The sequence below is a fragment of the Desarmillaria tabescens genome, assembly GCF_030435595.1.
Source record: "Desarmillaria tabescens strain CCBAS 213 chromosome Unknown EV420scaffold_2, whole genome shotgun sequence".
Lineage (NCBI taxonomy): Eukaryota > Fungi > Basidiomycota > Agaricomycetes > Agaricales > Physalacriaceae > Desarmillaria > Desarmillaria tabescens.
The window spans coordinates 571,569-599,151 of NW_026848301.1; the positions used below are offsets into that span (position 1 = coordinate 571,569).

At 49.1% G+C, this 27,583-nt stretch overlaps 12 protein-coding genes across 12 annotated transcripts; 5 read left to right on the plus strand and 7 right to left on the minus strand.

Annotated features, from left to right (window-relative positions):
• Positions 1-6: 6 nt before the first annotated feature.
• On the plus strand, positions 7-1,457 carry EV420DRAFT_1501694 (Pyruvate/Phosphoenolpyruvate kinase-like domain-containing protein). The gene is made up of 7 exons (XM_060471078.1): positions 7-301; positions 353-414; positions 465-612; positions 670-939; positions 1,001-1,016; positions 1,068-1,237; positions 1,307-1,457. Exons 1-7 carry the CDS (start codon positions 187-189, stop codon positions 1,393-1,395), a joined length of 870 nt encoding a protein of 289 aa, XP_060338145.1. The 5' UTR covers positions 7-186; the 3' UTR covers positions 1,396-1,457.
• A 2,069-nt stretch (positions 1,458-3,526) lies between these two features.
• EV420DRAFT_1616658 (salicylate hydroxylase) lies at positions 3,527-5,274 on the plus strand (the record flags this gene model as incomplete). Its single annotated transcript, XM_060475145.1, has 9 exons — positions 3,527-3,635; positions 3,687-3,811; positions 3,865-4,052; positions 4,110-4,203; positions 4,253-4,383; positions 4,440-4,537; positions 4,589-4,764; positions 4,817-5,123; positions 5,180-5,274. The coding sequence occupies 9 exons, from the start codon at positions 3,527-3,529 to the stop codon at positions 5,272-5,274; spliced, it is 1,323 nt and encodes a 440-aa protein (XP_060338146.1).
• A 619-nt stretch (positions 5,275-5,893) lies between these two features.
• On the minus strand, positions 5,894-9,203 carry EV420DRAFT_432157 (fungal-specific transcription factor domain-containing protein). Its single transcript, XM_060482088.1, has 19 exons — positions 9,065-9,203; positions 8,940-8,997; positions 8,864-8,881; positions 8,769-8,811; positions 8,684-8,720; positions 8,514-8,627; positions 8,213-8,461; positions 7,999-8,160; positions 7,675-7,947; positions 7,562-7,621; positions 7,466-7,512; positions 7,351-7,415; positions 7,154-7,301; positions 7,011-7,101; positions 6,716-6,957; positions 6,581-6,661; positions 6,494-6,522; positions 6,397-6,444; positions 5,894-6,342 (listed from the first exon to the last, which is right to left on the minus strand). Exons 1-19 carry the CDS (start codon positions 9,121-9,123, stop codon positions 6,043-6,045), a joined length of 2,124 nt encoding a protein of 707 aa, XP_060338147.1. The 5' UTR covers positions 9,124-9,203; the 3' UTR covers positions 5,894-6,042.
• Position 9,204: 1 nt separating this feature from the next.
• On the minus strand, positions 9,205-10,777 carry EV420DRAFT_432249 (GroES-like protein). The gene is made up of 7 exons (XM_060482089.1): positions 10,582-10,777; positions 10,361-10,521; positions 10,230-10,306; positions 10,068-10,174; positions 9,974-10,020; positions 9,622-9,926; positions 9,205-9,571 (listed from the first exon to the last, which is right to left on the minus strand). The coding sequence occupies exons 1-7, from the start codon at positions 10,717-10,719 to the stop codon at positions 9,315-9,317; spliced, it is 1,092 nt and encodes a 363-aa protein (XP_060338148.1). The 5' UTR covers positions 10,720-10,777; the 3' UTR covers positions 9,205-9,314.
• Positions 10,778-11,191: 414 nt separating this feature from the next.
• On the plus strand, positions 11,192-11,548 carry EV420DRAFT_1473687 (uncharacterized protein; the record flags this gene model as incomplete). Its single annotated transcript, XM_060469164.1, has 1 exon — positions 11,192-11,548. The coding sequence occupies one exon, from the start codon at positions 11,192-11,194 to the stop codon at positions 11,546-11,548; it is 357 nt and encodes a 118-aa protein (XP_060338149.1).
• A 462-nt stretch (positions 11,549-12,010) lies between these two features.
• EV420DRAFT_1635142 (uncharacterized protein) lies at positions 12,011-12,612 on the minus strand (the record flags this gene model as incomplete). The annotated part of the gene is made up of 4 exons (XM_060476406.1): positions 12,011-12,079; positions 12,133-12,225; positions 12,280-12,414; positions 12,463-12,612. The coding sequence occupies 4 exons, from the start codon at positions 12,610-12,612 to the stop codon at positions 12,011-12,013; spliced, it is 447 nt and encodes a 148-aa protein (XP_060338150.1).
• A 3,045-nt stretch (positions 12,613-15,657) lies between these two features.
• Positions 15,658-16,571, plus strand: EV420DRAFT_1473689 (uncharacterized protein; the record flags this gene model as incomplete). The annotated part of the gene is made up of 5 exons (XM_060469165.1): positions 15,658-15,756; positions 15,812-15,896; positions 15,953-16,260; positions 16,311-16,424; positions 16,476-16,571. 5 exons carry the CDS (start codon positions 15,658-15,660, stop codon positions 16,569-16,571), a joined length of 702 nt encoding a protein of 233 aa, XP_060338151.1.
• Positions 16,572-16,963: 392 nt separating this feature from the next.
• EV420DRAFT_432503 (uncharacterized protein) lies at positions 16,964-18,354 on the minus strand. The gene is made up of 3 exons (XM_060482090.1): positions 18,201-18,354; positions 17,354-18,147; positions 16,964-17,293 (listed from the first exon to the last, which is right to left on the minus strand). The coding sequence occupies exons 2-3, from the start codon at positions 18,129-18,131 to the stop codon at positions 17,271-17,273; spliced, it is 801 nt and encodes a 266-aa protein (XP_060338152.1). The 5' UTR covers positions 18,132-18,147; positions 18,201-18,354; the 3' UTR covers positions 16,964-17,270.
• Positions 18,355-18,896: 542 nt separating this feature from the next.
• On the minus strand, positions 18,897-20,224 carry EV420DRAFT_1501750 (uncharacterized protein). Its single transcript, XM_060471079.1, has 5 exons — positions 19,909-20,224; positions 19,758-19,853; positions 19,612-19,705; positions 19,374-19,542; positions 18,897-19,317 (listed from the first exon to the last, which is right to left on the minus strand). The coding sequence occupies exons 1-5, from the start codon at positions 20,190-20,192 to the stop codon at positions 19,298-19,300; spliced, it is 663 nt and encodes a 220-aa protein (XP_060338153.1). The 5' UTR covers positions 20,193-20,224; the 3' UTR covers positions 18,897-19,297.
• Positions 20,225-22,285: 2,061 nt separating this feature from the next.
• Positions 22,286-23,917, minus strand: EV420DRAFT_1259865 (nucleoside transporter-domain-containing protein; the record flags this gene model as incomplete). The annotated part of the gene is made up of 4 exons (XM_060466977.1): positions 22,286-22,783; positions 22,829-23,452; positions 23,503-23,642; positions 23,692-23,917. 4 exons carry the CDS (start codon positions 23,915-23,917, stop codon positions 22,286-22,288), a joined length of 1,488 nt encoding a protein of 495 aa, XP_060338154.1.
• A 210-nt stretch (positions 23,918-24,127) lies between these two features.
• EV420DRAFT_1635147 (uncharacterized protein) lies at positions 24,128-25,383 on the minus strand (the record flags this gene model as incomplete). Its single annotated transcript, XM_060476407.1, has 4 exons — positions 24,128-24,663; positions 24,713-24,879; positions 24,928-25,037; positions 25,096-25,383. 4 exons carry the CDS (start codon positions 25,381-25,383, stop codon positions 24,128-24,130), a joined length of 1,101 nt encoding a protein of 366 aa, XP_060338155.1.
• A 120-nt stretch (positions 25,384-25,503) lies between these two features.
• EV420DRAFT_432891 (uncharacterized protein) lies at positions 25,504-27,263 on the plus strand. The gene is made up of 6 exons (XM_060482091.1): positions 25,504-25,655; positions 25,708-25,763; positions 25,815-25,931; positions 25,995-26,143; positions 26,204-26,355; positions 26,405-27,263. The coding sequence occupies exons 1-6, from the start codon at positions 25,531-25,533 to the stop codon at positions 27,255-27,257; spliced, it is 1,452 nt and encodes a 483-aa protein (XP_060338156.1). The 5' UTR covers positions 25,504-25,530; the 3' UTR covers positions 27,258-27,263.
• The last annotated feature ends 320 nt before the right edge of the window (positions 27,264-27,583 follow it).

The following is a 27,583-nucleotide window of genomic DNA, read 5'->3' on the forward strand; positions in this document are numbered from 1 at the left end:
GAAAATCGAAAACATGGTGATCGACCCCTTCCTGATCGGGCCTGATAAGATGTGGGTGATCGCGGAAGGACCTCGCGTTAAATCGGGCCTTTCTTCCGCTTTTTCGGATGCTATGGCTTCTTGCCGGTCTGCTATTAAAGACGGAATGCAGGGTATCACTGTACGCTACGGAACACATCACCTATCATGTCCTATTCATCGATTCCTGCTCCAGCTGTTGCCACCGCCAAAGATGAGCGTTTGGGACTGCACAAAGTCATGGCAGACGCCGCAAATAGCTACCCTCGGAAACCTGTCGTAGGCAGGTGTTTCTCCAGGAAAATCCCCGTTTCTTCTCTGATGATTATTGTAGGATCATGGCTGATGCTTCCTGGTGCCTCTCTCGCACGAATGACTGCCCAGATGGGCTACGACGCAAGTTAACACCTCCTCAGCTATGATGCAATATTCCTGATAGTGACTAGTTCATATTGGTCGATTGTGAACATGGTGACATAGCAGATGCCGCGATGCACGCGTCGGTTGGGGCTATTGCTGCTCAGGGAGTCTCTCCCATCGTACGTATCCCAGCTCCCGAAAACTGGCTCGTGAAACGCACGCTGGACACTGGAGGTGAGTTCACTAGTTTTTTTTTTTACATCTGACTTCTTGATAAGCTTGTTCCTGCAGCTCATGGAATACTTTGTCCCATGATGTCCACCGTTGATGATGCTCGTGCACTCGTATCCTACGCCAAATTTCCCGCCCTCAAAGACAAACGGACGGCCGAAATGGTATCAGGTGTTCGGGGTGCAGGTTCACCATTTGCTCCAGCTGCTTTTGGCATGGGCATGAGCGAGTATATTGCTACCGCTAACAGGAACACGTTCATTGCCGTCCAAATAGAGACAGTAGAAGGCTTGAGTAACTGCGAAGAAATAGCCAAAGTTGATGGCATAGGTCTGTGGCCCTTGTGAACTCGAGTACTCTTACGTTCTGACTGGTGCGGACATCCGGTTAGATATGCTTTTCGTTGGGTATGCTTCCCATCACCCTGAGAGACTGATTGTCCCATTTATTCTTCTTAGGCCGAATGATCTTGCTTCATCAATGGGGTACCCACCACTAGAGCACCCAAATATACCTGAGGTTCAAGAAGCCATCAAGCGTGTCTTGGCTGCTGCCAAGGCAGCCGGCAAGTATGCCGGTATGTTCTGTACAGCGGCGGAGCAAGTGCAAGCCCGGTTTGAACAAGGCTGTAAGTAATTCCACTGATAAATTCAATTCGCCTTTGGAACAAAGCACTAATCTGGTTTCTTTTGCACAGTCGATTTCATGAACTTGGGAGCTGATGTCATTGCGTTGGGCGTGTGGAATGCCGTCGAGTTAGGAAAGTTAAAGAATATACGACCATAGATAGACTCCAACAATACAATGCATGCATGCATAGAATACCTGTTCCATTCAAACCGCTCATGTGGCGGTGGCGACAAAGAAATCCATTAAATTTGCTTGGTGAGCATATCCGACATCGGGGAGCACAGATTGAAACTACGTAACGGAAGAGAGGCATTCAAAAACCTTTCTGATGCTAAATAAATTCAAAAGCGAACCATCTCACAGGTACCGTATGAAAGTGGCACCTCGGGTGGAATACGCAACCGTAAATGCATGCGTGTTTTTCAGGTAAACTGGAGACTTGATCAGGACGATATTCTGGGATAGCGGGGAGACGTAATTTTGGTTAGCTGCCTTCAAGGTGCGCACATGCCAAAATTTGTCCAGCCTGCAAAGGTACAGCCCTTAGACCAACCCAGACACGGAATTATGAGTATATTATTGTCCGTGATTATACTAGGGCCCTCACCATGACAAGGCAATCAATCACCTCGGGTATCTATAGCGCCTAACAAGGGGATTTCTCGATAAATGCCTGCAGAAGGAACTGTCATGAGTCGCGCATTTCAAAATGAATTCGTCTACAGGTATACGGGTATGTGAACATTAAGGCCGCGTTTAAGATGATTGATACCCACCGACGAACGACCCGAACCGGCCGCTCGTGGGATGGTCTTAAGAACCGTAGAGTCGACCCGTTCCTGGCGAGTGGGCGTGAGTATCTGCAGGGAATATATACGGCCATCGGGCAACTCACGCAGAGACGAAATTCTCCCGAAACGTCGCGGTCAGTCGTTCGTTTTCAATGCCCCCGTTCTACTATTATCTCACACGCAATCAGAAGTCCGGCCCGAGAAATGTATAGTACCAGTGATTGAACTCACAGTGGCTCAAAGGCTGTTGAATTGCGGTGCATGCAATGGCTTCGAATCAAAGCGCAGTGTATTGCATACTCACAGGCAGGAACCAAGGAAAACATTACCGCGGCCATGAAGAATCTCTTGGTGGCACTTCTAGCTCAAATTAATTTGGTATATCTGTTGTGTCAGAAACGGGAGTTGTTCATTCCTGGATCTAAAAAAGCCTACTCAATGCTGGTCTCAAGCGATGCAGACACCCTGTTTTGACCCTCTGTCCGAGGAAGAACAAGATACGGAGCGGATCTGTTGTAGTTGCGAACGAGGGTGTTTGCGGGACAAGCCGGGGCTTCATTCGAGTCAGCGATTCATGGAAGGGACTCGGATGTGACAGGTGGCGCACCGCATTAGAGAACACAGACAGGACGTGATCTTTGCAGATAGCCTTCAAAATGCCGAACTGACGGAAGAATATCCAATCATGGTGAGAGTAGAAGTGCCCATACAACTTACCCGGTGACAGAAGACTTGCCCTTCATATCAGGTTCCTTGATATTCAACAGAACTTGGATATGTTCGGTCTGACTCGCGTTGGATCGACCCAAGGTTCTGGATGGGGGTCATTCCAGGAAGAGCCAACGGTTGAATGGGTTCCGAAGCCGAGATATGTACCGCCAAATTTTTGTCTAAGTGTTGAGGGAGGGGGGGGACGAATAACTATCCCGACGCAAGTTCCTCATAGGCTAAGCGTGAGTTGTGACAAGTATTAGAACTCGAGACCACCAGTGGCGACGAAGGTATGAAGTATTCTTGTTTTAAGTAGTTTGAACAGTAAAATTTATGCATCGAATAGATATTGCTAGTCGTCCGAACATGATTTAAGAGAATCGGCGCTTAGTACGTTCGGCAGGAGCCTGGCTCCCAGATAGTACTCCGTCATACAACGAACCCATGGCCAACTCTTCCGAAAAATAAAAATATCAAGCAAGAGTCTCCTTCACATCAATAGCCGGCTTGACAGGAAAGATAGAAGTGAGAGACTTAGAAGGACATCTTCCATTTTCGAGATCCGTCCGCTGAGTAATGACGAGGAGACCACGCGATACTCACGTGATGTGTCGGCCGCACCATATCGAGGGTAAGGCCGCGGCCCATCCGCGGCCGAGTGCCGCTCCCACCAAGGTGCAGAACGCATTCTATGGCATCCGTATCCTATCAAGGCCGGTACTTAAGAGAGCAGGCAATGGCCATGGAAGGTATATTGAATTGCTTTGACTTCGTGAGATATCCTAATGGCCTCCTCCTCGAACCCAAACTTCAAGCAGCTCCGTGTTGCGATTGTTGGCGGCGGTTTAGGCGGCCTTTCCGCTGCTGTTGCGCTCCGTCGCGCCGGTCATTTGAGTGAGTATTTACGTGTCTTATGAGGGTGTTTCGTCTCATATTAACGGGTAGTTGACATTTACGAGCGGCGCGACTTTAACGTTGAAGTCGGAGCTTCCATCTCCTGCGCCGCTAATGGCACTCAATGGCTACGAGAATGGGACGTCGATATTGTTGACATGAAGCCCGTTATTCTGGTGAATAGGTACCCCACGACCGTTGATGTGAGATTTATCGGCCAAATTTTTAGATGAAGCTCGTCATGCGCGACTGGGATACCGGTAAGATCCTCAATCAGTACAACCTCGACAACTACGAGGAACAATGGGGCAACGTCTACAATATGTTTCATCGTCAAGACATGCACGCCACCCTCTTTAAGACGGCCACTTCCGGCGAAGGAAAGGGCACTCCTGCCACCGTTGTCATCGACCACATGTGGGTACTCTTTTGTAGATCAGCTTTAAAATATTAAAATATTAACATTTTACGTAGTTGTCAGTCCGTTGATCCCGAGAAGGGTACTGTGACTTTCACCAATGGCCGGACCATCTCTGCAGACCTTATTATTGGAGCCGATGGTATCAGGGTATGTCCAACCGAGCTTTCCCTATCGACGCTTATCCTTCCAATGAAAGTCAGTTGTACGCGGACAAATTGGTATCATTCCTCAGATGAAATCTGGTCCTCAAACGTGCTATCGCTGCAATGTTTCGACATCTGATGTTAAGAAGTTGGGATTGGTCAATTACTCGTACGAGCCCGCCATGTAAGTCCATCACTTGTCTGCGGCGGCGGCACGTACTTACTTTACTTTGCTTCCAGCCACTACTGGGGTGGAATGGAGGGCAAAAATGGGCGTTCCGAGTTCTACAAGATTGTTATGTCGCCGTGCTCCGGCTATGAAATCATCTCATTTTATTGTGAGATCTTCAAAGTAATTCGGAGTCGTTCTTCACTGATGATGACTCCAGGCTTCATGCCCACTGAAATGACCAAGCATCACGAAGAAGGATTCGTCTTTGCTGAAGCTCCCATTGAAGACATCCTCATCGGACGATACGACGAGCTGGATCCCGACTGCATTGCCCTTCTCAAGCACTCAGTTGATCGGGTGCCTTGGCGACTATACAAACACGAGCCTTACCCTGTACGTTCTCATTTCACTGCTTTGCCGCCCCTCGCCCACTCGCCGTCGACAGTACTGGTATAAGCGCCGCGCCTGCATACTTGGTGACGCCGCCCACCCCATGATGCCCCATCAGTCTCAAGGTGCCTGTATGGCCATAGAGGATGCCGCCGCCCTGGGTATAATTTTTTCGGACAAGTACGATTTCACCAACGACATCGAGGCTGGTCTAGCTATGTACCAGACCATCCGCAAGCCCCGCGGCACCCGTGTCCAGGACGCCTCGTGGCGAGCGACTTTGAACATCAACGAGCGCATAGGATTTACCAGTCTCACCGCCCCAGAAGCAGCGCTGGCGGCTGCTGCAGACAAGCTGACTAGTGAGCTCCAGTTGTTTTTCCCTTCTTGGCGAGCATTTCTGATCGCCCTCGGACAGTTAACGAGATGAACAGCTACAAGATGCACGATCACGTCGCGGCGGAGGTGGCCAAACTATCCACACCCGTTCAAGTTCAATGTATCCAGGTTTAGTATTATTTACATTAGATAGCGTATGACACCGTATACATACAATATACCAAAGGTACGACTAGTCCATTATGTGTTGTCTTTCGGGGGTACACCACTATAAAATCCTGAACTCGATCCTCCACTAAAAGGCCAGTCCTGCTGCCCATGAAAAGCTTGCCATAGTACTTGTGCGTTTTCCTCAAATATTTGAGCGCTTGGCTGCGCCGAGGGTTTTATCACATTCCCCACTAAAGAAAGAAGATCATCTCCGATAAAATCGCTGGAGAAAGGAAGCCCGTCAATTTGTTGCCCGGCATATATCGCATTGATGTCTAGGGATAATTGTGGCGGCTGTGGGTTGGTAGGGGGGTAGACATGTGGTGGAGGTGGTGGGCCCATTTGATGAGTAGGCGATTGAGATATTCGCGGATGGCCGGACACGGGGTTATGTTGAGACGGAGAATAGGAGTGTTGTCCGGGATAAGGCCCATTCGGTTCTGCGACAGGTTCCATGGAAGTACGAAGATTGGATAGTCGCTGATGTGATCGTCCTTCTGCCAGACTGGGATCCATCATTCCAAGGCTGCTAGAATGATGTGAATTGTTATTATTGATATTCTGGTGCCCCTCAGAAACGTGGGAGGATGAAGCCATGCCATTCTCCCACGCGTTCCCATTGACACGATTTCGTTGCGGGGAAGCACCTTCGGCATCGGATCTCTTCCGTTTTCCCCGCGACGTTGACGCCGTTGAACTGGTTTGGGAGATGACCAGTCAATGACTGCGCTATCAACGCACAAGAGCAACTGACCTCAACGGTTCGGATCGTTCCTGGTTCTTAGACGACTGTGATTGTGCATGTTGTTGCGCGGCTTGTAAATCCTCGATTGCAGACGAACCACCATACAATCTCGTCTTTACCATTACCAACAAGTCGGATACGATTTCACCGCAGCGCTTAGATGCAGGCCATATTTCCTGCATTTTGTCGAGAATTTTGACGCATTTCTCGGCGTCAGTGATGATGGCAGAAACAAGTTCTTGGTGATTCAGGTAATAGACGCAACGAAGAAGGGTTATGCCGCTCAGCTACACGGATTTAGTATTCAAATCCGTACTGTTTGAATTTAATTGCTGGCTTACTGTAATAAATTGGACCGCGAACGCCAAATGGTGCGAAGTCGGAAGCATCTGCCAAGATGGAATAAGTATAATGAGATAGCCGATCACCGACACTTGCCTCTTGCGCTATTTCACCTATCTTGATACCTGATAGAACATTGTGATCGATGAGAGGTAGTAAGCATATGGTGGGAACCTGACTTACAGGATCGTGCGGCACTCATACACTGACCTAACGAGGTCAAATCAGGAGATAAAGAGGTTCCGTCAGGGATGAAAGGTCGATCTGAAGAGGGGATCGGTCAAGACGACGGAGTAAAGAGAAAGCCGCGATACGAACGCAAGTCTATGACAGCGGAATAATACACAAAGAAGATGATGAGGCATAGCGTCAGCATCTTGGGATTTTGTCGGTTGTTTGCGGCAAACCGAACGGTTGAAGGTAAACGATTCAACCAATGGGTTAGCTCGGCATCAATAGCAGTAACTGTTTTTCGTGTTTGCTCGCTTAGAGAGTCATTAATTTGCAGAGAGTGCACAAAACGCATGACTTTGCCCGCTATGATGTATATTTCAAGAAGTCTAGAATGAGGGATTTAGCGGTGGCCTCTAGTAGAACCGACCATCATACGTACGCAACAAAGCCTGTCATAAATGATTCCCCTGTCTTCACGATATTGGCACCTTCGACAGACGCAAGGAGCTGAGCATCGTCGAGCTCGGCCGCTACCAGAAGGCTTAAAAGTCTATATGTTGAGTGTGTGTAAAAACCACTCACGCATTTCGACATTACAGTCATCGTCATGGGCGCCGCTTGGTCTCCCTAGTGCGATAGAAAGAACACGATCAATACCATAGACACACCACCACACCCGCCTGCGCATCTCCTTCTCGAAAGGAGGCAAAGAGGACCGCCGCGATGAGCGCTATAATATGATAAGCGAGGCAGAGCGAAAACTTGATATCGGAACGCACGTGAAGCCCCATATCCTGCGCTCTGCGGACGGCTTGGCCAGCGTTGATCCAACTTTGGGCAAGAGCTACAAGCAATCAGTAAGAGATACATGGACGTTGTCGGTAGATTCCTTACTGTTCCAGTTCGCGTTACAGATAGCCAGAAGGGCAACGCATTGTACCCTGAATTAATATGATGAGAATATTATTCACAGAAAGGTTGTAAACCTACAGTTCAATTTGAGATAAGCCAGCGCTGGTCCAAAAGAGAAGCTGGGCTCTCTCATAGTACCTAATGTGTGCAAAGATTATGAAGTTGAATTGACCGACAGGCAAGAGACGTACTCCATTCCGCCAAACCGCGACATTTGAGGATCATTGGTTTTCCCTTTCTTCGAGATACATGCACCGCAGGCAAATACTGCGAATAGAGAGGCTAGAAAGGCGCAGTCTTTGGATGGTTTACCAGCGGCCTTGGCCGACATGGTCTTAGTATAGCGTTCCAGGAATACATGTTGGTGAAGTATTGGAAAAGTATGATGTATGCGCGTGAAATAGAGGGATACGAGCTCGTCGGCTCGTTCGGGTGAAGGATAGACGATATCTTCCGGGCGCGGTCTAGAATGGTCTTAATTTCATGGGTGCTGGCTTGGCATAAACTGTACTCACAATGCCTCCTGTACTCTGAAGCGTCCCGAAGGATCGAAAAATGGAAGGGTAATGTCGGCGCTTTTGTTGGAGTTTTGAGAGTCCGGAGAAGCGTCGCTGGCGGAGTCTTGTAGTGTCGTTAATGCCTCAACAAGCATGAAGGTGGATGTGCCTCCTGTATACCTGAGCCACTGAAATTGAGACCTGACAATATGCAGAATTCGAACGTACTCACCGCAGATTTCCATAACTATCTTTCGTGAGGTGAGAGAATCTGTCCGACCATTGCTCCGGGCCTTCGTTATCTTCATCCATGATCTCAGATGCGGCGGTAGGGCTCAGAACAGAGCCACTTGATGGATAACGAGAGAGATGCTGAATTGCCGCAGATGGACGATATGGTACGCGAGGGTGTAATGGCTCGGGTGTGGACTTGTGGGAGTTCTGTGAAGGCTGAGAAGAACTGGGATCACTGTTGGGAAGGCTAAAGCCGTGGGAGGTTCAAATGTAGCTCGAATACGAAGGATAAAACGTACGGAAATTGTTGGGGGTGCTGCCGCATCCATGCTTCGAAAGCCTTCGTAATGGGTAGCAACTTCTCCAGGCTCTCCTCCACCTTTGCTAGTCTTGAATCGACGGTGTTCGCCTGCCTACGAAGAAAACGACGGTAAGGAAGATGATGAGTGCAATAGATTGCATTTCGTACTGCCGGGCGACCGCTGCATTGTCGTTGATATCCTTGACTTGATGACCGTTAGACCCCGACACAAGCAATGAAATGGAGAACATACAGCTGCATATCTTGCCTGAAGACACACAGTATGCACACGGCTCCTAGAATAGACGTCGGGACTGGATGGGCAACAGTGAACGAGGCCAGGCTCACCTGACCGTTGCATTTGACCTGGATAAACAATAGAATCAGACATCGACGCCGTCGGAATACTGCTGGGCAGGCGCACCTTCCGTTTCCTACAGACCTCGCATGCCCGCCAAACTCGCGCCCTCACGTTCAATTTCCTGATCAACGTCGAGTAACAGGTGAATTCCTGTTCGCAATTCGTGGAATTTCCAATTGCCAACTCACCGCTTGCTATTTTGAGGACCGCCATTGTTCTCGTTAGGCCCCTCAGTTTTTTCCGACATCCAGTGATACAAGAGAAATTGACGGGATACAGTCTACACGACGCCCAAGATAGGAATACTCAAGCAGCAGTGACCCTCAATGGTGACCGTGACTGCCGGATGTTATTTGTCAGGTGAATTCAATATATTATAGATCAAATCTCCCCCACAAATGTCCTGGAACATAAATTCAAGAAAATCCAAGGGTCGTTTTATACTTGCTGGTTCATGATGACCACCTTCAAATCATCGCCTTTCCTCACTGCTTCCAGCGCCTCTTTGCTGCGCGACAGCGGGAATACTGCAGTAATCATCGGCTGCAGATCGATCTTGCCGCTCTCCATTAAATCGATAGCCGTCTTGAAGCATCCTGCGGTGTACCTCACGCTTCCGATGACATCCAGCTCCTTTGCCACGATCTGGAAAGTCGGGAATGAATTTATCGCTCGCCCAAGACCGGCTTGCACATCTGCAATCACTGCTTCAGCTTGATTGTCTATAAAGAGAAAAGATACCCACATGTTCCCCCCGAATGCACAAAAGTCATGCCAGCCTGCATACATGCCTCGGCGCCTGACGCCTCTACACTGATATCAACACCCCATGAATCCACCCCGGCTTCTTTCAATACGGATGCTTTAAATCCTTCTGCCCATTCAGAATAGTCCTGTCCCTGTGCTATCTTCGGTGACAGAACGGCATAGTCTGCCCACAGCTTCTTGGCGAAATCAACCCGTTTCTGGGATATGTCGAAAGCCAGGATTTTGGATACACCATAAGCCCGGGCAGTAGCCATGACCAGACAGCCAAGGGGTCCGCACCCGCTACGCAAGGATCAGAGGCGGCGTCAGTCGATTTATCGTGCACTCACAATATAGCAATGGTTTGACCTGCCCCAAATTTAGCACGTTTCGCGAGCTGTACAGTGCGTTAATACTGATAAGCTCAGTTGATCATCCCAGTACCTGGATGGCGACAGCTAGTGGCTGAATACAACCTGCCTGTTCCCACGATATAGACGCTGGGATCTTGACAGCGAAGTCGGCGTCGCATACATAGTATTGGCAAAGCGCTTTAGCGAAAGCAAGGTCAGTGTTCTCTTTCATCACGAATAAACTCATACTCACTGCCTTGTGTAGGCGATAAGGAAGCTTGTCGGAAGCTTCTGCATACATTTGTTTTTCCCGTCTTACAGTTGTGGCACCTGTGCGCCCGTCAGATGTCCAAGCAATTTTCACCGGTGCCGTGTCTTACTCACTTCCTGCAAAACATAGTCGGTTCGATAGCCACTCGGTCACCCACCGCCACGTCTGTCACGGCAGAACCAACTTCTACGACGACACCCGCCGATTCATGGCCGAGGATTAATGGCTCCTTGATCAAGTCCTTGCCCACACCACCGTGGCTATAATTGTGGAGCTTAGGAAATGAAAAAGGTTAGCGGATCCGCAAAAAAGGCGCCTCTATACTCGACCGTACATCACTACCGCAAATACCTGTCGCTTCAACCCTGATGAGCACGTCGTCTTTGCCGACTTCAGCAATAGGTGCGTCGCGTATCTCGACGGTGTTAGCCTTTATCAGCATACAAGCCTTGTTGGGCGTTTCTGGAGCCATAATGAAAGAAGGATGTGAGTGAAGGTGGGGGGATTATGTGATGCAGTCATTGACCAAACCCTTCAGACTTTATTTTAGCGGAATTCACCTGGGGGTAGCCTCTTGCGGAAGGAAGGACCTATCCCGTCAGGTCGGGAAATACCGCGGCAGACTTCCACGGAACAGATAAGATTAGATCGCTTCGTCGGGCACATTGTTATTCCTCTCATGCGAACACCGTTCGCTGAAATGGAACATCACGCGTACACTGCTTGCGGACATTGACGCGAACTTATTCTCGTGCGTTCTCTCGCGTTCCGGAACTGCGTACCATGTCGTCATCTACGCACAGCCACGTTCTGGCTACGATCAATATTGCGCAGTTGTCGTTGCAAATCCAGATTATAAAAAGAGGTGCGGGCTGTCGGATTCGGGGCAAAAACTCCCTCTTAACGACCGACACAAACACATTATTCGGTTGAATATAATCTCTATGGGCGGCTGTCTCAGCGGACAATTCGCTGGACCTCGTCCTCATCATGGTGGATTTGGAATGGGCGGAATGGGTGGAGGAATGGGCGGTCCAGGCAGCATGGGCGGCGGCATGGGAGGAGTCATAGGCGGTCTTATGGGAGGACATCATGGACATCATGGTGGCGGTTTTGGTATGGGAGGTCCTGGAGGCGGTATGGGCGGGCCAGGCGGTGGCTTTGGCGGTCCTGGAGGTGGAGGCGGAGGCGGGGGATGGGGCGGGCCAGGCGGGGGCGGCTTTGGAGGTGGCGGCCCGGGCGGTCCCGGAGGTGGCTTCGGTGGACCAGGGGGTGGGGGACGACCTGGTGGTGGATGGTAAATGGTGCGAACTAATTCATTCTATCGCTTCATTTCCCATCTCTAACAATATTCGACAGGCACATCCCAGGTGTGATGATATTCAATATACCATACAACACAATGACTGCATTCGTCCGTCATTAATGATATTCAGCGGTTGCGATCCTCGACGTGTCTGTCGAATACTGGACTTGGTACTGTATCCATACACGACTGTAGCTCTATTGATCATATTACGGCCCTTCGTATTTGATATAGTCATCTTTTGATATCTGAGAGTTGCTTAGAAATGAACCGGACCAAACTGTCACACAACTCTTGCCCCTTGTGCAATAGAACTTGTATCAGAAAGAAGAAAATTCTCAAGTGCTAGCCCGTGTACATACAAATACTACGTTAGCCTTACTACCACGGTAAAGTCATATGCTTGTTCACTCTTATGTCAATCCTACGCGGTGATGTTCTGGGAAGCCTCTGCATCCTATTCTGATGGTTTACGGCCCCCGGTACCCACCGCTTGTATTTCTGCGATTTTGGCCTCTCGCACTTCCTGTGTCAGAGTAAGTAAGGACCGTCGCAGTATATGGAATATCTGGCATATACATTATGTGTCTTTTGTGCATTGATAGCACTTTCCACCTGAGCCTTCTTGGTCTCGAGATCTTGGTGTAGCTTAGTGTCATGACTCTGCTGCAGCTGTTACATTTCCGTCAGTATAAATGTCGACAGCGATTCAACATGTATTGGAACCTTTAAATTCTTCTGCGCGTCACTAGACTTGGCAACTGCGATGTTGTGCTCATGCGTCGCCTTGTTGAGCGCCTTGACAGCTGAAAGTTCCTCTTTTTCGCGTTTTGCAAGGATTTTCCCGGTTTTATCAAGTCCCTGATATAGCGCTGACTAGACATTGTAATACGAGATGCATATACACACCTTGTCGGCCTTCTTGACTCCCTTTTCCGCACTCGCCAAGTCCTTCAATGAATGTTTTACGCTTGAATCTTCCAATTTGCCCTCCTTCTGGATTTGTTTCTCAAGTTTGTGGAGAGCGGCGTCTGAAGTAGGAAGAGAAGAGTGCTCCATTGCGTTTTACGATGGTGGTTTGAATGAAGTATGTCAATGCCAATGGGTGGGGCGCTGGAACGATGACGACGGGAATGACGTAACAGAGCGCGACATTGAGGATCCTTCCAAATCTGGCAACAACTCGATCACGTTTGGTTCGGACCTTCGTGCCGTTCCCTTTGAACGCATTTCACACCAAGGTCTGGTGAGAACATTACCGTCCTTCGCACCATGAGATTTAATGAATAAAAGGATGGTTGTACGCACTTATCTTTGAATGTATCCTTCTCAGTTCAACAGCCCGCCCCCGGTCCGTTGGAGTTCATTTGCCAGTTAGAGGGACGATTCCGCGCGTCGTGTCTGCAATACTTGAACAGTTTCCGTTTCTTTCTTCCACATGACCCTGGTCAATGTGATAAGGGACATTAAATGTCTTCAGTCGGATGTTGCGTTGCAACATGAGACTCCAAGAAGATGTTCGGCTGAAAACGTGGGCAGTTCCAAAGCCAAGTCGCAACTGTGCTTTCTCGCTGTGAGAAACAGGCACCATGGCTTATATACAACGCCTATTGATGGAGCCAATGCACCCTTGTGAATGTCAATGAGCGAAAATTGAACCAATAGTTGCGTCCAAAATACTTTTACAACGTCCATTCCTCATATGGCATTTCAAGATTGAGATCCATAGTGTAATTGAGTATGATCTGGTAACGAGCACGTTGATAATACCCCAAAAGTCGGGAGCAGAACCCAAAAATACCTTAAAATCAAAAACGTTTTGATTTTCCCGTTCTTCTAGTTCCGTCCTATTGTAGAATGTTACGGGAGTGATGATGGACTGTCAAAATGTTGGACTATACCTGGTTGTCAGAGGTCATGGAAAACACTTCAATCAGAAGCATGCTTCTCTGACTGTCCCTGGTTCCACTATGACCGGACGGCCCAGTTCAAGAGGTGGGCATCTAATACTGGTGGCGGATCATCCGTGAGAGCCGCTCCAACCATACGCAGTCAATGGAACCGTACCTCAAGAGCGCGTAGATGGCCTTCTCAGCTTTCACTGATATTGATAGGGACTCCATCGGGGCTACGACAACCGCCTGTACAAATTTCAGCCCGGTATTTTAATATTAAGATAAGAAGAAGCGGCTTTCCTTAACAAATTATCGATGGGAAGTCCGCGGGCTGCACTAAGTCAACAGTAACCGGTTATTAGGACCGGACTGGCATTCGTCTCATAACGAGATATCATACTTACCCCATGGAATAAGTAGAGCCGTGCTCAATTAGTTTTGATAAGCTCCTGGAACCCCCAATGGGGTGGATACCTAGTTGAATGTGCACCCGACCATCGCAAAATATGAGGGTTGGTGCGACTATCAACGAAGGTCCAGTGAGCGAGCGCCACCCTCGGGTCCCCACGTACATGCCATTCAGATATCCTGAGGTCAGTCACGGATCATCAGGCCGCTATCCGTCGCAGAGGTACCGGAAGGAATGGCGTCATCTCTACAGCTACAAAGTAAATACCGGTCTTCTTTGCATATCCGATTGCTCTATAACGCCCCTGACGAAGCCGTGGTTTAAGCGTTGGTTCAGAAGTGACTGTCCATCAGAAGAGAGCTTGCCAATCCAGGTTTCCCTTGAGTTTTACCAGCTAGTACTGTCGAAAGAATCAAGCTAGTTCAAGATTAGGTGCATATAGCAATTGCGAGCAAATTATGAATTATGTCGCAATGATGCAGCCGGAAAAGTCCAGCGAGAGAGTCTGAGCCAGAAGATCAAGACTAAATTCCTTTAAGCCATAAGCAACGGATACTATCCGAGGGAAGGACGAGCAACTTTGGTGGTCTGATCAAACTGATTCCAAGTTTGACTGTCGCAAAATGCCGGCCTAATGCCGGCATGGCAATTGCCGTAGCGCCTCTTCCTGTTAGCTTTCATCTACAGATCGAATTCCGCCTGGTTCTTCGTATCGAAACCTGCATTGAAACCGGGACCAGCGACATATAATTCTTCTTGGCACAGGTATAGCAGACTGAAGTGAAGTTATATATGTCATTGAAGCGGGAAGAAATAGCGTCCTTCGTGCTGATCTTTGCTCGAAACCCTCTTCAAGTTCTTGCTTTGTTCTTGCTTTGTCGCAATTTCGCTTGGACAAGATCCGGTGTGCATTCACCCTTTGGCCCAATGCTACTTCTTGCAATCAGTATCACGTAAACACCCTAGGCGCAAGTCTAATGAACCTGGTCTCCAAGGGTCTTCCTCGTATGGTCCAGGGCCTGCTGGATCCTACTTGCTTAACTTCAACTCTACTGACGCATGTCACTCGTCTACACGGTATTCTCTTGGCATTTGCTGCAACAAGCGCTGTGACTCTACTGCCGTTCCCGCCAATAGGACCTCCACGCTAAGCTCAGGTACTTACCTCGATGATCTGCCGGAAATTGCGGGGTACTCTTCATCTCCACCGCTCTTCACGACCATTCTGAGAACGTGCATGTAACTGCTTCTCACGCGGTGTACGCTATCCTCAAGGCGGCTGCCAATTGTGAACCTACAGCGGATCAGTCTCTTCATTTCCGAACGTCTTCACAATCGGGTGACCAGGATCCTGTATATGGCACGGCAAACCACTGTACAGTCCCAAAATATCTCTTCTGTTGCTTTAGGGCTGCGAATCATGATGCGTCATCAGAATTACCTTGGTCTACGAGTCAGCACGAAAAACCAAACTAAGGACAAAGGCTCTTAATATCGGCCAAAGTTGCGGGGCCTTGACGGGCGCTCTCTTTTATTGCCCTAAGTAGTAATTTGGCACCTGAGTGGCTTTGTCTCATCATGCATCGAGCTTTGGCCCTTACCGGACCAGTAACGCTGAGCTAGTATTGTTCGAGGGAGGTAATCATACCTCGAGGCTGACTACGGACACACCCCTCCTCATTGTTGCCTGTCTGCCACATACATGCACCCACACAAACCCGCATATATAAGCACGATGCAGTTATGAATCATGGCCTACTTCTTCCCATTCCTCACACAGGCCCAAGTATCCTTATAGCCATGGCATACACCGCCTACGACGTTCAACCAGTTGCTCGTCGGCCATCCATGTCCTACGGTACTCCAATGTATCAACCCCACCAGCTGCCCATGGATCAGGTAGGCGGCTGCTCTGCCATCATGCCACTGAAGAATGCTGACATCCACGTTTCAGTATCCGCACCCTTCCTATGATATTTACGCAAATCCGCACGCCGTATCACACGCCGTACCAATGTCGCGTCGCATGTCAAGTCACTGTGAGCGTCTCTTCCAAGTAATTTACCGTTTGCGTGGGTGCTGATCATAATTTCAGCCGCCTACGACGATCATGGCTACTATCGCGCGCATCATCAGAGACTTCCCTCCAGCTACACTCCGCGCCCTGTCGTAGTCAGCATGCCCCGTCAGCGAAGACATACGGTCTCGTTTAGTACCGGTGGGATGGATGCTTACCATCGGTCAAGCTCTCTGCGAGTCAAGTTCAAACGAAAGGGCGCTTTCATGAGCGGCGTCAGTTTGTCCGACGCCCAGTCCCACAGCGTTCGGCTCTCGGGAAATGACTCATACTATCTGCGCGACCTGCACCCTGACAGGCGGGATAACATCTATCTGTTAATCAAGGTGTGTATACCTTGTTGTCTGATTGAATTATGTCTGATCCGATCCTTCAGTGGTCAGGATATCAGGCGCTCCAGTATGAAATCCCGCTGGAGTCTTACGGCAGCCGGGTAGACTTGCAGACGTTAGCTCGGCGGGTCGCGCGTTCTTGTGTCCACTATTTCTCGGTAAGGAAGATCTCATTTCTAGGTCCCCGCTGTCGCTGAGTCATATTTCAGACAAACAGGATTCCCCTGCCATGGGATCGTCTCGATCTGCACCACTTGGAAGAGACGTCGTACGGTGTCTGGCAGCCCATGCTGGCTGTGCATTAACAGTTGCACACCAGCTATTTGATCTTTCATTTCTTCGAGCTTTGAACTTGATTCCAATGATTCGTTAATGTCCCTTATTTAATCTTTTCATGATACGACCACAAGCCTTACTGGCCACGACCTTCATACCTTTTTTTCTGTCTTTTTCGTTGTATTTTTACGGTAGAATCATCAATTGGAATTGTGACGTCTCATATCAACACTTGTACATTATCCTGATTCCCATACGTAAATAGTCCTTTCATTATTATCATCTATTAATGCAATTGTCAGTGCTTTACGAAGCCCAGACAGAAGAGAAAAGATCACCTCAGAATCGCAGGATACCACGCTCATAGAGCAGCGGAAATGCCTGCCTCACCCTACCTCGGACGCCTTCGTCTTCACAGCCATCAGATTGCAAACATTCATCACTGAGAATGACATCCCGAAGACGAAGAGTCGGCGAAAGAGCTGCATCAAGTTGATTCCAGCTGGAAAGTTCTAGAAGGCGTTGATCATGATCGTATTCATACTCGGAGACCCCAGACTTTTTATGAAAAGTCACGGTAATGGTCCGTAGAAAGCTGTCCGAGACCTGACGAAAGTATGTCGCCCACCAGAGTGGCACTTCCGATGGGGCGTACATACCGTATGGTTTGGAGGACAGGGGAAAGGGCTGGAAATGTATATGGGGAAGAAGACCGAGTCGTATGGGATTCAGGGTAGGTGTGAAGTCGCCGCTGGTTCCTGTAGACAGTTAAATTAGAAAAGTAGACGCCGGAAGGTTGACGGGTACATACCAAAACTCTGAGTGTCCCAATGTAGCGCAAGGGTATCGAGGGAGAGGCTCCCAGCTATCTTGGACACGGCTATAACTTCATCCCAAGATTCTACAAGAACTGATAACTCCCGGAGAGCCGAAAAAGTGATCTCCCGAAGAGAGTCTAGTACGCGTAGACTCCCAAGGCATACCAACGAAAGGGACTCGACCGATGGTAAGCGAATCTTGGGTGAATCTGGGCTCCGATCTGGTGAATCACGACTGACATAAATATTCCGAAGGTCAATGGTCTTGACGAGCGACCCTTCAAATAGTGTGAGAGCCCAAACGGAAGTGAATGTCTCCCGTATTCCATCCAATGTGGCGTGTACGAGATTTGGCATGCGGAATGCCTGGCGCAAGACATCTTCCATTCGAACCACCTCTCGCCAAGGCATGGTATTGAAGTCGAATGTGATACTGTTTAAATTGGAGAGTAGGGGTAACAAAATCGATAGCTGGTTAGACGAAGATATGACCCATTGCTGGGATCGCCGTGTTGCTGTGTCGACTACATCGAGGTGTTTCGTGAAATTCGCAAGACGTGGTGAGGATGAGACGACCTGCTGGAATAGTACTAGCAGGCTCCGGTTCGTGAGCCGGACATGTCGAAATAATGAACGTTGGCTCGCTGAGGTCCACGACTGGCGAACGACAGCACAAGCTTGAAGAGTCTCTGGATCATCACCAATGCTGTCGATGATGTGATCGACGATTTCCTGTGGAAGAATGCACATTACATCCATGACCATGGCCATAGAAGCTACTGAGAACCTTTACGAGGAGAATAATGAGCCAGAGAGACCTAGTAATACGAGGCCACTCACGGAGATGCGCGGAAGGGATGAGACGGTGCTAGAAGAGTGAAACGAAGGGCCTATTTATGAGCGTCCCGTGGGTTTAAGCTTTACGTTTGAGTGTGGGGTGTACTGTCGGAAAGGTTGGTGCCGAAATAGCAAGGCGACACTCCGGACAAGACCGTGCGGATGTGGCGAGAGGAAGCACAAGGAGGGACGAGCGCTGACTTGCACCAAGGATAGATCTGATTATAAGTACTCCAGCTTACCTTCTTCGTCGAAGCATTTATTTATCGGTGATTTCCTTTAATATTCCGCCAGCGATCGTCGTATATAGATGCTGGATACCCACGACTAAAAGATGCAGACGAAGAACGCTAGAAAAATATTGGAATGGCGTGTTCCCCCATCAAAAAATGTCGAGGCCGAAGCACTTTGTGCGCCTGTCTTGAACCAACGAGTACCAATTTGAAAAAAATGTCATGACATGTAAGAAAAAACGAGGAAGTCCGACCTTTGTGTTCGAATTCGATGTCATGCGACCGAGGGGATTCAAGACGGCAGAAATCCTCAATTATGCAGGAGATATGCCGGTGGTAGTACACATGTAATGGTGGTAGAAAGGAAACAGGCTGAAATGGGATATTCACTTCCGGTATTTGTCTAGATTGCCGAACCAGCCTCATCAATGACATCAATGGTACACGGCCGTTTCGTTTGCCTCGACCGCGCCATTTTTTCTTTTTAACGTTAAGAAATCTGTCTCATGTCGCGCTCAGTCAAATATGCTGGCAACGAACGAGCGTTGTTACCCTAAGACGCGTCAGATGTGCTGATCTTGGGCGGACATTTCCAACTCATTGACTGACGCGTTGACAGATTATGCTAGGGTGAATTTCAACTTTCCCCCCATGTTTCTATAAGTACGGAAAGAACTCTGCTAGCTTTATCAAACTCTTGCTGCTTCACCCTGCGCCGCTGCGCCTTCCGTATCGTATCTCCATCCCGAGCCTCGCGGTTTACCCTAATCTCCCTTATTTGTGGTCGGAGACACTTTGAATAAGGGTCTGCAGTCCTGGCGCCCTTTGACATTGAATGTTGCACAACTCCGACCCTATTGCGGTGTTCTAGCCTTCGCTCAAGGATAGTAAGTAACATTTCTTATCGTGGCTTTTTGCCTCTTCCTTGATGCGTAAGGAACAGTTTGCCTCCTTCTCCAAACCTTGAACGATGAGCGCTTTTGCCCGACGTTTCGCTTGTTCCTCGAGAACTTTGATGGTTTCCTGGTCACGACGACGAAATTTTCACGACCTTCGAGGCAGGTATGGCCCCGCCTTGCTGCCGCAAGGTCCATACACTCAGACCGAGCGAGGTACGTCCCATATAATAGACCCTTGGAGAGTCCTTCGGATACCCTGATATTTTTCTGATGTTCTTGTAGCGCTAACCGTCGCTTGGAATTGTTTTCTGCACCAAAAAAAGTCGTAGGTTTGCGGCCCACGGCACCACTGCTTACAAGTCCTCGGGCACAAAAGGTCTGGTGCCCATGTGGATTTGTCGACTTTCCGTTTATCTTTGTCCGACCAGCGTCTCACCCTTGACTGAGGTATACACCCTCTTTCAACAACAAGTTCTCTTGATATCGTATCGCTGATAATAACACTACCCTCCTCAAAGCATTCGGTGAGTTGTACCGATATGATCAATCAGCTTAACGTCATGAACCGAAGGATTGCAGGTACCCGCAGAACTTCTGAAAAGCACCAGGATGGGCTGGAATCGGGACCTAGCAATGTGCAACGATTGATTACCGAAAGGAACATGGTGGCCGACGTATGCGACTCCACGTCCAAGTTTCAATTGACCGACGCTTTCGCACTCTATCCGACCTACCGGAGAGTACCTACGAGGTGGGCCCTCTGTCTTCCCCGTGCTTCCACCCCTTCGCGGAATGGAGGCCAGAAAGCATCTGGAACGGCGCTTAATTGACAAGATCCGAATTCCTTCGCAGTCTGTCGCCATCGCAATACGTCCTTACAGGCTCACATCGAACTCGGTGTTTGAGGATCATGGGTTATCCCTTTCAATTCCTCTTTTCGTATACTAAAAAAACTAACTTGCCTGTCGATAGGTACCTACACTAAAATTCCCATGTATGCGCTCCATCCCTAATATCAACCGTGAAAGCCGTAATGTTTCGTAAAGTTTTTTAGCACCGAAAATGCCCAAATCGAAAGTCCTACAGAGCGTTGCAATATCAGCATCGAAGACGGAACCGAAGCGAAACTGAAACTAGCCTTCGCCCAACTGCTGCACTGAGTCACTGGCTGGCGGAGATATCATCGGCTAGGTGGATTATCAGAACAAGGCTCCAAGCTTGCAAGGGTGGATTTTACTCACAAAAGCGAGAGCGTGATGTCCCCACGTATCTTCGCCTTGATCGTCATGTCTATCTCCAGGTGGAGCTCTATTCTCAGCTTCACCACTTTTGGCTTTCGACTAACTCTTCTGCCTCCTGATCTTCCCGCTCGGAATTCCTCACGGCCCCTTGGAATGGGCACCGGCGGTTCTTCGATCTCTTGCTCAGACTCAGACTGGTCGCTATGCCCAGAGTCCGAGGAGGATGCACTTGTTATAGAAATAGCCCGAACTGCGTCAGCCCCGGAAACGCCCGCACGGCGTCGCCGTCGACGAAAACTTGAAGAAGACGAAGACACTGATGAAGCGTCAGAATTGTAGTCGTGATACTCAGGTGCTGGAGAAGGGTCGCGAGAAGGAAATTGGATAGTGGACGCCTGTGACATGATCCTGGGGGGATTTTGACGTGGGTCCTGGATCTTATAAACAGCCATCGAACGCCACGAGAGATCGGGGGTAAGTTCGCAGTAATTCGTGCGATGTTTCGATCTTAACCGGCTGCCTGGGAGTCGTAACTTAACCAATTTGGGAGGATTTTACCCCCAGAATCGTCACGTTCCCGTTTGAATTTGAAGATGGTGCTTGGAAATGGCAACTAAGGGGACTGGAATCTTCGGGGAATCGAGTAATCCAGGCCTCAAGTATTACTAGACCGGTCTTAATATGGCTGCGAACTTACTGATTCGGGGTAGCGGTGACGGCAATCGAAGACGTTCGAAAAACGGAATGTAATATTCTGTATCTATGATGTCGTCGATTTGCGCTTTGGCGACTAGGTTGACAATCTTGCTGGCGGGTATTATTGATTTTGATTCTTCTTGGTTTACTTCTTTGACCAGATTCTGGTAACATGAAGTTGACATAGGCAAACATCGGGAAGCTTGATGCCTCGAGGCATGAATTCCGATCAGCTTCGGGTCGAGCGGAACTGCGTTGGAAGATGCTGGAAGGACCAGGAAGGTGCTACATTTTTCGCGACTATTCTCGTCGTCAACACCATCGTCGGTGGCGACGGGCGCTGACAAGAAGCCACCGAAGCAACGGGCATTTTAAACCGCCTCGTTCTCATCCGTATGACCGTCGTCCATTGTGGATGCCACGGTACGGTTCCGCGGACCCACATAACATTGGTTTATGACAATCAATGACACCTTGCCAAACCCGTACTACGGTCTTGGCCCTCCGTTGTGCATTCCCCACCTCGTCGAATAGCGTAATTGGGGTGGCAGATTGATAGATGATGAGGTCAGATTCATTGCGCTTGTGTCCTAAGCTTATAAACGCTGCGTACTGGCATGACCATTGATAATTGAGCTGCTCTAGTGGATAGTAGCATTAATTATTGCTCGTCTATAACGACTCGTGATCGATGTAGCGTTGTTAATCAGGGTTCGGTGGCTCATTCTGCGAGCAGGCAACGAGCATATACCTGTATAGTATCAACCCAAAAGGGCAAACAAAAACCGGACGGGCTGGCGTATTTCGTATTCCAGGGGCATGGTCTCTAAATTACAGAGGCGGCGTCGCAAATTCGAAGCTGGAGAAGGATTAGAGAACACATATGCGAGGGAGGCGTTCTTGTCTACTTTGTAAGATGATAAGCCGAGGCATAGATTAGATTATAGGGCACCTAAAATCCTCAAAATTCAGCCACGAAGGTGAGATGTTAGAGGGACAGACCTTCCCACAGCAGCTTATTACGAGGTAAATGGATTACAGTGACAGACTGCTCCCCTCACAGCGAAACTCATTATACTTCCGGCCGCAAGCCCCAAGATCAGGCAGAAATTCGCCACCGTAGCCGCAACATCTATGTCCGCCCTCGACTTCAATCTATGGTTGTGCTCGAGGGACGGCGCAGACATCATGCACATACTTGACACATAGCCGTTTGAAAGAGCGAAAAGGAATAATATCAGCATAAAGATAAAGTCCGAATTTATTATTGGGGTATAAGCGGACGACGAGGGGCGCTGGACGTTGCACATGAGGAACAGGGGCACAAACAGAGTGCGGGCAAGAGACAACGCGAGAAGTCGTTTGGGGGACCAGGTCAGTAGTCGGGGGAATGAGCAGACGTATCGTCCACAGAAGTCGCCAACGCCAAAGACGAAAAAGTGGATTGAGCTAAAAAGAAGAGGATGCATAGACGGATTTGTTGGTGCAACGGAGGTTGTTATGGGAGGGAACACAGCCTAGTACACAGTCAATAACATCCAAACATTGCGGTATTCACTTACGAGAGTAACAACGAAGACATAGGCAACGGCCACTTCATAAATCATATTTGCCTTTGCGATTCTGAATATTTTCCCCTTCTCTTCTGACGCGTCTTGGCGTCCGCGAGATACGAGACCCTGCGCCTCCTCGCCGTCTATTTCATCGGCATCCGTCTTGGCGCGCGCCTCTAGCGAGCCAGCAACGGTCTTGTAAACGGGCATATTCGTTAACCAAACCTGAGCCCCGGCACTCGCAAGAAGGAACAAGGTCGACAAGCCAAAGAACACAAATGCGGATCGTTCCTCCGCTTCCCCGTGGCCACCAGTGGGAATACTTGACACTTTGGCCTCTGAGTCTCCTCGGACCGAGGCAAGTGCGCTCAATACCTGCACACCGCTGACCACCACAGCGACGCCAGCTTGTCCCGACATCATAGGCTGCACGGCAGTGGGACCGAAAAGTGACGCAACCGCTATACATGAAGTTTGCAGATATGAACCAAAGGCTGCTTGGGCGATGCCATTGAGCAACACAAAGGCAAAGAAAAAGCCGGAAGTTGTATGCACAAATGTGCTGAATGTGAGGAGCGATGTCAGGACTGACAGGCACAATATCGACACAATGATTTGACGCGAGGGGGCATTCTGTTGATGTGATCAAGAGGTTACTGCTGCCGCCGTGTAGATACACACACCTTCTTGGATGTTGCTGTAGCATGAGCCAGGAATATCGAGTTGGATGCGGTGAACGAGGTGGAAAGATACGAGCTGAATGTGAGCCTGATTGGTGACGTCGATAGTCTCGCCATGAAATACGGTGTGGCAGTTATCATTACTACCCAGTCTCAGGTCAATCATTCACTCAGAAGTGCCTAGTAACGCACCGTTCCAAGGTAGCAGCACTGCGCAGCCCAGAATGAAAAAGATCCAGCGCACCCGGGCATCCACATGTGTAAAATGAGGATGTGTTGACTCGTGTGCGCCATCCGGGTCGCCTTCGTCCTCCATTTCAATGTCAGGCTCCGTTTGCAGTATTGGATGTGAGGCCATCGGTGCTTGAGGGATAGCATGGTACAGCGCCTCTGGGCTCCGTGAGCGAAGAGAGGACATGGTGGTAGGAAGTCAAGAGACAGTATCCATTTCGGGCCGGCTGTAGGACAGACACTGAGCGGAACCAATGACAGGTTGAATGGTAAAACCTCTACAGTGTTCTATTATAGATAGCAATATGTAAGAGTACCAGATATGATGTGAGCCTATTCAAGCATCCTTTGGTTCCGACCTGAACAACATTTCTATTGAAGAAACTAAAGATATCGCTCAAGCTTCGACCTCCCTCGGGACGATTTGGTTGACTGCATCCGACAAAACCATATCCGTCAGACGCTGCCTTATCTTCGCGTCTTTCCTGGCCTTCCTCCTTGCCTTCCTTTCCTGCTTCAGGTTTGCAAACGACTGTCTCATTGCCACCTTCTCCTTTCTCTCCAGTTCCAAGCGCTCCTTCCACTTGAACGTCGCGTCGGCCCTTGCTTGCTCTTTCGTGCGGCCAAAGAGATGCTTCTGCTCCTTCTGTATCATCTCCGCGAGTAGAGTCTTCTTGTATGCCTGATATGCTTTCCAGCGTTCGTGGCGTTTGGCGAACGAATGGGGATTTGTGAGCTCTTTCTCCAAGTAGAGCTCCGCGGGGTGTTGAGTATCCCCATACGTCGCAGACAGACCACTGTTGAACATCACAAAGAGATACTCGCTTTCTGATGGTGGCTGGGGAAGATAAGATCGGTGGGAGGTGTTGAACGGAGGAGGTTGATATGTCACTTTCATGACTTCATCTTTTGGAGTGTCGTAGTTTACGCTCGCTAAACACAGCCCTCAGGTAAATCATGATATAAAGAGAAGATTGCTTACGTTCAGCATATTTTGGTTCCTCTCGCACTGGCCATGGTATTGGAACCCTTTTTCCGTGAAGCTGAGGGACCGAGGGGATTGTTTTTACGGCGTAACGATTCCAGTGGAATCGTTTGAGATACGTACTCCAGACGGGCTTAGAAGTGCCAATACGCTGCGCAAACACCCTGAATCGTATTCAATACCGAACGTACCCGAACAAAGAAGTAACGTACCGACGCGTCTGTGCTTCTATTGAGCCTGGTTCTGGGGGAAATTCATAGTCGCCAACATAGAGCTGACATCTTGAGTAATGGTAGTTTTTGCCTCGGGTTCCACCTTCTTGCTACGAGAGCGGCTGTAGTCAGTACATGCAGGATATCGACGGGAGAACCAGGACTCACGTTACCCTCAGTAGGCTTGAGAAATACCTGATTGCTTAGCTTGTTAATAGCATGGACAGAGTGCAAGGTGTCGCTCCTGTCGCCACGTATACGAATCTGGTCGCCGGGAACAATGTTCCAATACTTGATTCTGTTTGCAGAGTGAACGACCTTGGCTTTTCGCTGGTCTGATTCAGCAGCTTTGCGCTTCAGCCACGCCCTGTCGACCTGGATTAAATGCCGGAAATTTGTTGTCCAAGGATTATTGGTCGCCGCCTTTATTACTTCCTGCCATCGAAGGCGAGGCATAGCGAGGAAGGAAACGAACAGACGCGCCGAGAAGAGGAAAAGGGAAACTGCAAAATCGAAAGTTTGGCTTTGTCGTCTAACAGGCTCCGGAATAGGCTATTTAAGAAATCCGGCCCTTGGACTGTATTCACACTGACTCCTCTCAAAATGCCATTCTCTTCGAGTGTCGACCCAAAGGATCCCATCGACCAGCAGCCCACCATAGGAATTATTGGTATGGGACTCATGGGCTCAATGTATGCCAACAGGTTGTCGGCAGCCGGCTGGAAAAAGTTTGTCGCTTGACACGCTATACATACCACCATTTATTGATCTCTTGAACAGAATACATGTATGTGATCAACGAAAGAACTACGAATCTCTACAAGAAAGGTATCGCGGTGCGTAGCATGATATCTTCGTCCAACAGACTTTGATAGACAATTTCCCAGACATTCCTGGTGTAACGGTTTATCGAGACGGGCATGGCGTCTCACGTTCATCCGACTTTATTATGTACTCTGTCGAGGCCGAGTTTGTTGACCGTGTCGTCGCGGAATATGGACCTTGTGAGTTTGGGAAGAAGACCCCTCGGACCGTTGAACCGAATCACCACTGATGCAGGCAAATAGCAACGAAACTAAATGCTATCGTCGCTGGACAAACCTCGGTAAAAGCCCCGGAAAAGGCAGCGTTTGAAAAATACCTACCCGCCGACACGTCAATTGTGTCGTGTCATTCCCTACACGGCCCAACAGTAAATCCTGTCGGACAACCCTTGGTGAGCACTGGTTCCTTATGTTTCTGGTAAGTAAAACAACCATGTCTGACCTCATGTTAGGTTCTTATCAAGCACCGAGCACCCGAATCTGATCTTTTGCTCGTCGAGAATATCCTTCGATGTTTTGGATCGCGTTATGTATATCTATCTTATGATGAACACGATATCGTCACTGCGAATACGCAAGCGGTCACTCATATGGCCTTTTTGAGGTAAGTTACCTCGCTAAGTTCGATACCTGTGAGCTCAGTACGCGAACAGTATGGGAACTGCCTGGGCTTGCAGTGCTGCTTATCCTTGGGAACAAGGACTTTATGTTGGCGGAATAGAGACCGTAAAGGTCAACCTCGCTCTCCGAATTTTCAGCAACGCCTGGCATGTCTATGCGGGGCTAGCCATCATGAATCCACAAGCTAGAGAACAGATAAACCAGTACGCCCAAAGTGCTACCGAGCTATTCAAGATGATGGTGGTGGCTGGTACCACGGGCACGGATGGGGGAGAATCGGCTGCAGAACGAGAAAGAAAGCTCAGAGACAGAGTGGAGTGGGGCCGTAGAATCGTCTTTGGCGATGTAGGAAATGGCGAGGGTACACAGAAGAAAAGACGACGGCCGATTCTCCTCTCCGAAGCCTTGCTGGACCGCTTTAGCCTTGGCCGGATACCTACGAGCGAAGAGAACGGATCAGGATCTAAAACTGGGTACCGACCTAACTCCCACCTTTCTCTGCTTGCTATGGTTGATTGCTGGGCTCATTTGAATATCAAACCTTTTCTCCATCTATCGCTCGCGGCAACACCTCTATTTAGGCTGTTTTTAGGTGTTGCGGAGCATTTATTCCTTTCTTCCTCCTTACTGGAGGCGTCCATTCATTCAGCTATCTATGACACATGGCACCGTTCCGACGACCTTGAATTCGTAGTCGCCGCGCGGGGGTGGAGTCAGTGTGTCCGGTTTGGTAGTTTTGAGGTTTACAGGCAGCGGTTCGATGAGACGAGGCAATTTTTCGAAGGGAGATTTGCAGAAGCCGGTGTGTTGGGAAGTGAAATGATTAAAACGGTCATGGAGAGCAAGGTCGAAGAGGACGAGGGCCTTAGCATGTCTTCCACGTGATACAGAATTGACTTAGACTTCAGTACTGGATCGGTTTTGCTCTTTACTTCCTGCCATGGCCATAACGCCCGATACTGATTTGCGCACAGCTATCCGTGGCACAATCAGTTCAATATTTGCTGATCCTGTACTACAGTGTCTAAGTGGAAAGGTGCTGAGCCTTTCCGTAGCACAGTTCGCGGAAATATACCCAGCGCTGGAGCAGGCCATGTTGTTGAAGGAGGATAAGGATAGTCTTCAAATTGCTGCCTGGGTGTTTTCACAGGTCAACCCTCCGATCGACTTGACTCAGATCCAGTTTATCTCGCCAATAACACCCAGTGAAT

Bases quoted from the DNA above. Each gene is read 5' to 3' on its own strand.
- EV420DRAFT_1501694 (XM_060471078.1), top strand. From the start codon at position 187: ATGTCCTATTCATCGATTCCTGCTCCAGCTGTTGCCACCGCCAAAGAT. The intron at 302-352 runs GCAGGTGTTTCT...TGATTATTGTAG, and splicing joins CCCTCGGAAACCTGTCGTAG to GATCATGGCTGATGCTTCCT. The intron at 613-669 runs GTGAGTTCACTA...TTGTTCCTGCAG, and splicing joins ACGCACGCTGGACACTGGAG to CTCATGGAATACTTTGTCCC.
- EV420DRAFT_432157 (XM_060482088.1), bottom strand. From the start codon at position 9,123: ATGTCGGAAAAAACTGAGGGGCCTAACGAGAACAATGGCGGTCCTCAA. The intron at 8,998-9,064 runs GTGAGTTGGCAA...GACGTTGATCAG, and splicing joins GGTCCTCAAAATAGCAAGCG to GAAATTGAACGTGAGGGCGC. The intron at 7,416-7,465 runs GTAAGGAATCTA...GATTGCTTGTAG, and splicing joins CTGTAACGCGAACTGGAACA to CTCTTGCCCAAAGTTGGATC.
- EV420DRAFT_432249 (XM_060482089.1), bottom strand. From the start codon at position 10,719: ATGGCTCCAGAAACGCCCAACAAGGCTTGTATGCTGATAAAGGCTAAC. The intron at 10,522-10,581 runs GTACGGTCGAGT...TCATTTCCTAAG, and splicing joins CAGGTATTTGCGGTAGTGAT to CTCCACAATTATAGCCACGG. The intron at 10,175-10,229 runs GTGAGTATGAGT...CTTTCGCTAAAG, and splicing joins CTTATCGCCTACACAAGGCA to CGCTTTGCCAATACTATGTA.
- EV420DRAFT_432503 (XM_060482090.1), bottom strand. From the start codon at position 18,131: ATGGCCATGGTCATGGATGTAATGTGCATTCTTCCACAGGAAATCGTC. The intron at 17,294-17,353 runs GTATGTACCCGT...TACAGGAACCAG, and splicing joins TTGGGACACTCAGAGTTTTG to CGGCGACTTCACACCTACCC.
- EV420DRAFT_1501750 (XM_060471079.1), bottom strand. From the start codon at position 20,192: ATGGCGACAGACTGCGAAGGAATTCGGATCTTGTCAATTAAGCGCCGT. The intron at 19,854-19,908 runs CTGCAATCCTTC...GGTACAACTCAC, and splicing joins TTCAGAAGTTCTGCGGGTAC to CGAATGCTTTGAGGAGGGTA. The intron at 19,706-19,757 runs CTGGTCGGACAA...TGGGCACCAGAC, and splicing joins CCTCAGTCAAGGGTGAGACG to CTTTTGTGCCCGAGGACTTG.
- EV420DRAFT_432891 (XM_060482091.1), top strand. From the start codon at position 25,531: ATGCCATTCTCTTCGAGTGTCGACCCAAAGGATCCCATCGACCAGCAG. The intron at 25,656-25,707 runs GTTTGTCGCTTG...TCTCTTGAACAG, and splicing joins TCGGCAGCCGGCTGGAAAAA to AATACATGTATGTGATCAAC. The intron at 26,144-26,203 runs GTGAGCACTGGT...ACCTCATGTTAG, and splicing joins ATCCTGTCGGACAACCCTTG to GTTCTTATCAAGCACCGAGC.